The 7,187-nt window shown below is 48.5% G+C and overlaps 1 protein-coding gene across 1 annotated transcript; it reads right to left on the bottom strand.

Moving 5' to 3' along the window:
• Window positions 1-217: 217 nt before the first annotated feature.
• LOC146358089 (olfactory receptor 5D18-like) lies at window positions 218-1,165 on the bottom strand. The gene has a single exon (XM_084855879.1). The coding sequence runs from the start codon at window positions 1,163-1,165 to the stop codon at window positions 218-220; it is 948 nt and encodes a 315-aa protein (XP_084712005.1).
• Between the last annotated feature and the right edge of the window lie 6,022 nt (window positions 1,166-7,187).

Raw genomic sequence — 7,187 nt, forward strand, 5'->3', positions numbered from 1 at the left:
ACTCTCAGAAATTTTCTCAGAAAAAATGTCTTCTGAGAGATTTCAGCTCAGCCCTATTACACACAGGTATGTTGGGAGTTCTTTATGGTCCCATTTCAGAATTCGATTTCCACCATCTTTGCAAAGAACACTCCTTATGAGCACATAGACACATGGGGCAACTTTCTCCACACTGCAATTGCAGTTGGTTACTGTGATAGCAAATTAAAAACCCTGTTCAACATGTTGAGCCAGACAGGACTTTTCTGCCCACCAGCCTTTTGAGGGCACCTTTCACTTCCTTGTTCCTTAGGCTGTAGATCAAGGGGTTCAGCATCGGGATCACTATTGTGTAGAATACAGATGCAATTCTGTCTGTATCCTCTGAACGTCTAGCATTAGGCTGGCAGTATATGAGGAGAATAGTAGCATGGAATATGGTGATGGCTGTGAAGTGAGAGGCACAGGTGGAGAAGGCTTTGTATTTTCCCTTATTGGAGTGGATCCTTGATACACATATAATAATGAGAATGTAAGATGTGAGAATAACTATTATGGTGCTGGTTTCCACAAAGGTAGCAAACATGAAAAGCAATATCTTATTGATTCGGGTGCCAGAGCAGGAAAGTGCCAACACTGGCAAAACGTCACAAAAGAAGTGATTGATGACATTTGGTCCACAGAAAATCACCCTAAAAGTAGAACCAGTGTGAATGAGGGCGCAAACTATGCCCCACATGTAAGAACCAGCTACCAGCTGAATGCAGAGCTTTCTAGACATCACCACTTTGTACAATAAGGGATTACAAATGGCCACATAGCGGTCATATGCCATCACAGCCAAAAGAAAAGATTCAGCCACAACAAACATGATGAATAGGTACATCTGTGCTGCACAAGCAGAGAAAGAAATTTCCTTTGCCTCAGAGATGATGTCGGTGAGCAATTTGGGTGTGATGGATGAAGAATAGCAAATGTCAATGACGGACAGGTGTCTGAGAAAAAAGTACATTGGAGTATGGAGTCGAGCTTCGAGCCTGATTAACAGGATGATCCCAAGGTTCCCAAACAAGGTGACCACATAGGTCAGGAGAAACACCAGGAAGAGGACGATCTGTAGCTCAGGGTGGTCTGAGAAGCCCAGGAGGATGAACTTTGTCATTGAAGTGTGATTTCCCCTCTCCATTCCTTTACGATCGTGTTTTGTTGCTAAGAATTGGGAAAGACTATGCTGGATGCAAGATGAGGAGAAGGATGACTCAAAAGCCAACTACTAAGCATGACTATCTAGAGACGTTCTTCTTTTTCAAAGAAGAAAGAAATGCATGGTGAAAAACATTGAAGTGACAACATTTTAGCACTTTCAAAAGACATTGTTCTTTATTGCTCTTCTTTTTTGTGCGTGAACTGCCCAGAGATCTTCAGCTATGGGGTGGTATAGAAATGTAATAAATGAAATGAAATGAAAAGGGTGACATTGTGAATCTATATATGCAGATGTTCCCTTGAAAATAATGAAACACTGATAAAAGAAGTATCAATTTGTTTTTCCTTTGCTGCTTGTTGCCTCCAAACTGAGCACATATTAATAGAGAAATACACTGAAGCATCTGATGAAAGAAAGATTGCAAGGGTTTCCTAGCATTGCAATCCAACCTTTCCCCATATCTCTGCAGCCCTGCTGCCTCCCCCTTGACAGCAGTTGTCAGCAGCCTCCTGACTTTTCCTTTGGCAACTCATTCTTATAGCAGAAGTAAGAAAAGGGGTGCCTCCAAATGGCAGGCTCCTAGCACTGGCAACCAGAAGGCACTGTGCAGCTGTTCTGTCTTTTTTCTCCTTAATTGATTTTCTGTGTTAAGGAAAAAGATAGAAGAAGCAGTAACAAAACATGGGATGGTCACAAGCATCAAGTCAACATCATCTGGAAAAAACCCTCCCCAAACATCTGTGAATGAGGCAAGATGGTGGCACCATTAAAAACCTCATCTAGAAGCACCCAGAATCTCTTATCAGCTGTAAGGAGAGTCAACATACCACTCACCCCACAGCTAATTTTCAGTAGACTGGGCGAGAAAGACCTACTAGGGATGGCGGAGGAATCCGCCACGGACTCCCGGAGTCCATGGCAGAATGGACTACTCCCCCCTGCCACCCCACGAAGTTCTGTTGGGACGGACCTTACCTACTAACGGCCAGATCCGGGTCCATCCTCTTCAGTCTGCAGCCATCCGCTGCCAGGCTGCGGATGCAAATGGCGTCCACTACGCCATTTGCATCCCTGCTCTTTGCTGTGATAGGCTACATAAATATTTACGTAGCCTATCACAAAAAGAGCAGGGATGCAAATGGCGTCTGCTACGCCAGATGCCATTTATCTCTTTTATCTTTTATATTCTTTTATACTGTTGAACATTTTATACCCTAACATTTTAATATGTGCCTGGGAGGACTATTGGGCAACTCAGGGGGTCGGGGAGGTGCCACTATAACTGTGGTCATGGGCAGGGGGAGGTATGGTGTTGGGGGATTAAGGGGCTAGACACCTTACAGCTGTCCCCTCTTCTGGTTCTTCCCCCAGCCTGATGGTTCCTGGCAGCCTTACCAGTCTGCCCTCAGGTCTGGTGGTGCTGCTGCTGAATGCCAGGTCGGCCAAAAATAAAATCTCCCTCATCCATGATTTGATTGTGGATGAGGGGGCTGACCTGGTATGTATTACTGAGACCTGGGTGGGGGAACTGGGAGGGGCCACTCTCTCCCAGCTGTGCCCTCCTGGGTACTCGGTGCAGCACCAACATCAACTTGAGGGTCGGGGAGGGGGGGTTGCCGTGGTCTACAGGAATTCAATCTCCCTCTCCAGGCTTCCTGCTCTTTCGTGTGCAGATCTTGAGTGTTTGTACTTTGTGTTGGGTACCCAGGACAGATTAGGGATTCTGTTGGTGTACCGCCCACCCTGCTGCCCATCAGACTCCCTGCCTGAGCTGACGGAGGTGGTCTCAGACTTGGTGTTGAGGACCCCTAGGATGATGGTCCTGGGGGATCTCAACTTCCTAGGGGTGTACGAAACCCCACTTACCTGGCTCCACCGGGTTCCGCTGGGGGGGGGGAGAAGCCGGCTGTGCTCCGTGGCGGCTCTGTGGAGCAGCCAGCCAGGCCCAGGCCAGGGCCATCTGCAGCCGGATTTCTGGCCGCAGAGGGCTCTGGGTAAGAGGGGAAAAAAAGTGTACGCAAATGGCGGCAGCTACAGCCGCCGTCATTTGCGTTCCTTATTTTTCTTCGTCTTAGTCTACGTAAATATTTACATAGACTAAGACGAATAAAAATAAGGAATGCAAATGGCAGTGGCTGCAGCTGCCGCCATTTGCGTACGCCTTTTTTTTTTTACCCAGACGTTTTAGGCTACGTAAAAACGTACGTAGCCTATCACGGCTGGGTAAAAAGAAAACAAAAAAAAATGCATACACAAATGGCAGTGGCTGCAGCCACCGCCATTTGCATTCCTTATTTTTCTTTGTCTTATTTTTTTTTTTACAGAGACCTGATAGGCTATGTAAAAACTTACGTAGCCTATCATGTCTCTGTAAAAAAAAAAGACAAGACTGCAAATGACGGCGGCGGCAGCCAGTCAGAAGACCAGCCGCCGCCAGAGCCGCCGCCGCACGGAACATCCGCCCCAGGTAAGTCTCGTCCCGGGGGCGATCTGTGGGGGGGTGGCAGGCCGTTCCACCACGGAGTTCAGGGGGCCGAATGCACTGGCACTCGGCCTTACCGAGATCCATGGCGGAATTCTCTGACATCCCTACAACTTCCATGCCGAGGCCACTGTATCCGGGGCGGCTCAGGACTTCATGGCTGCCATGACAACCATGGGGCTGTCCCAACATGTTATCGGCCCAATGCATATAAAAGGACACACACTTGATCTGGTTTTCTCGACTGGGCAGGAGGATGGTGATCTGAAAGTGGAGGAATTAACATCTGTCCCTTTGTCATGGACAGATCACTTCCTGCTGAGGTTTAGACTCTTGGCAGCCTTCCCCCTCTGCAAGGGTGGGGGACCTATTAAAATGGTCCACCCCCGGAGATTAATGGATTCTGATGGATTCCAGAGGGCTCTGGGGGATTTTCCTGCTGGTATGGCTGGTGCTCCTGTCGAAGCCCAGGTCGCTCTGTGGAATGCAGAGATGACTCAGGCAGTTGACATGATAGCACCCAAGCTCCCTCTCCCTCTGAGCAGAGCCTGGCCAGCTCCTTGGTATACACCTGAGCTGAGGGCAATGAAGCAAGAGGGGAGACGGCTAGAACGCAGGTGGAGGAAAACTCATGCTGAGTCTGACCGAACACAGGTAAGAGCCCACTATCAAGCCCACTCTGTGGCAGTGAGGGTGGAAAAGAGACAGTTCTTTTCCACCAGCATTGTATCTTCTCAGTGTCGTCCAGTGGAGATTTTCCGAGTGGTTTGTGGCCTGTTACATTCTGGGCCAGGGAGAAAGACAGTGGAACCCTTGGTAGCACACTGTGATGAGTTTGCACGGCACTTTGAAGATAAAGTCGCTCAGATGCATCATGAATTGGACACCACCATTAATGCAGTTCCATTGGTAGAGGCGTTCAGAGAACCGTCTGGTCCAGTTTTATTGGATGAGTTTCAGTTACTGAGGCCTGAGGATGCAGACAAGGTGCTTGGCCAAGTCCGATCGACCACTTGTGCGCTTGACCCTTGCCCTTCATGGCTTATTAAATCAAACAAGGAGGGGATGTCTGGCTGGGTCCAAGAGGTTGTAAATTCCTCCTTGAGAGAGAGTGGTGCCTGCCACTTTAAAAGAGGTGGTAATTAGACCGCTCCTGAAAAAGCCTAACCTGGACCCAGAGGATGTTAACAATTATAGGCCAGTGGCCAACATCCCCTTCCTGGGCAAGGTGCTTGAGCAGGTGGTTGTAGGACAGCTCCAGGCACTCTTGAATGAAACGGATTATCTAGATCCATTTCAATCAGGCTTCAGGCCTGGTTTTGGAACGGAAACTGCCTTGGTCACCCTGTGGGATGACCTCTGCCGGGAGAGGGACAGGGGGAGTGCAACCCTATTGATTCTCCTGGACCTCTCAGCGGCTTTCGATACCATCAACCATGATATCCTTCTGGATAGGTTGTCTGGGTTGGGAGTTGGAGGCACTGCACTACAGTGGTTCCGCTCCTACTTGGATGGCCAATTCCAGAAGGTGGTGCTGGGGGATTATTGCTCTGTGCCATGGCAATTGTGCCATGGGGTTCCACAGGGCTCTATTTTATCCCCCATGCTGTTTAACATCTACATGAAACTGCTGGGGGAGGTTATCCGGAGGTGTGGGCTGAGGTGCCATCAATATGCGGATGACACCCAGCTCTACCTCTCTTTCTCATCAAAACCAGGTGAGGCAGTGGCTGTTCTGAATCAGTGCCTGGGCACGGTAATGGACTGGATGAGGGCCAATAAACTGAAACTCAACCCAGACAAGACGGAGGTATTGTTAGTGGGTGGTTCGTCTCCCGGCTAGGTGATATTCAACCTGTTCTGGAGGGGGTTGCACTCCCCCTAAAGGATCAGGTTCGTAGTTTGGGGGTGCTCTTGGATCCAGAACTGTCACTTGAGGCACAGGTGAACTCAGTGGCACGGAGCACTTTTTATCAGCTTAGGCTGGTATACCAGCTACGCCCTTATCTGGACAGAGATAGCCTAGCTACAGTTATCCATGCTCTGATAACTTCTCGTCTGGATTACTGCAATGCATTATACGTGGGGCTGCCTTTGAAAACGGTCCGGAAACTTCAGCTGGTTCAAAATAGGGCAGCAAGATTGTTAACAGAGACTGGCCTGCAAGCTCATATTACGCCAGTACTTTTCCAGCTGCACTGGCTGCCAGGCCATTTCCGGGCCTGATTCAAAGTGCTGGTGTTAACATTCAAAGCCCTTAGCGGCTTGGGACCAGGTTACCTGAAGGATTGCCTCCTCCCATTTGTGCCTGCCCGGACCTTAGATCATCGTCAGCGGCCCTTCTCTGTGAGCCCCTGCCAAAGGAAGTGAGGCCGGTGGCTACTAGGAGGAGGGCTTTTTCTGCTGTGGCACCCCAGCTCTGGAATGAGCTCCCTAGTGAGGTTTGCCTGGCACCTACATTGTATTCCTTTCGGCGCCAGGTGAAGACCTTTTTATTTTCCCAGGCATTTTAGCATTTTAGCTTTCTAAATTTTTAGCTTTGCTGTTTTAAAGCTGTATTTTAAACTCCTGCACTGCTGCTAGGTTTTATTGTGGTTGTATTGTTATATTGTGGTTTTAATGTTCTATATATTTTAAATTGTTTTATTGTGTGCTATTTGGTTTTAATTTTTGTGAACCACCCAGAGAGCTTCGGCTATTGGGCGGTATAGAAATAAATAAATAAATAAATAAATAAATAAATTTACGTCCGCAGCCCGGCAGCAGACAAAAGTCCGGCTGCGGACGGGTCCAGCCGGCGGCTCCCCAGACTCGCCGCAGAGCGGAGCCAGCCAGGGAGGATTCCAAGGGGAGGGACGGATCGCCTCCCCCCCCCCGTGGATGCCCCGAACCTGGCCGGTGAGTGGGGTTCGTACACCCCTAAGACCTACACAATCAGCACTGCTTCCCACATAGCTCTCTCTATATTCTCTACACCACCATGCGGAGATAGCTCCCCATATGTCCCCATAGCTCCCAATATGTCACAGTTGGTGCCAAGAGCTGAGGTACGCAATATGTTTCCTAGTTCAATGGGACCCCAGTTCAGAGGTATGTCTTTCACATAATATTTTACAAGATAGACAAAGCATCTGTGCACTCCAGTCCTTTCAACATATATACCGATCAAACGATAAATGGATAAACTTAAAAATGCTCCCTGCATTGATCATGTTAAAATGGCCACACAATGGGAAACCAGGATGAAAAACCTATTTAAGTTGTTTGCATCAGTTCAGTTCTGAAGTATAGGCAAAGCTGACTGGCTATTGTAGAGTTAATTCTTAAGGGGAGCTCTCTGCTTCCACAGGGGCTACCTTGGAAAAAAGAGAGTTTCTTCTGCTAAGAGGGCTGTTCCTGTTGCAATGGCCAACATTTCTGGTCCTAATTCTAACCTCGTTCCTATTCTTCTTACCTGGCTCAGTCTTATCCTGGGAAGCAGCAGCAGGACAGCACAAGAACCACAGTGCAACCAATCCA

Source organism: Heloderma suspectum, chromosome 1 (genome assembly GCF_057233095.1).
Source record: "Heloderma suspectum isolate Gila_16-S chromosome 1, 16-S_ref, whole genome shotgun sequence".
Classification (NCBI taxonomy): domain Eukaryota; kingdom Metazoa; phylum Chordata; class Lepidosauria; order Squamata; family Helodermatidae; genus Heloderma; species Heloderma suspectum.

Excerpts from the sequence above, each read along its gene's own strand:
- LOC146358089 (XM_084855879.1), bottom strand. The coding sequence starts at position 1,165 with ATGGAGAGGGGAAATCACACTTCAATGACAAAGTTCATCCTCCTGGGC.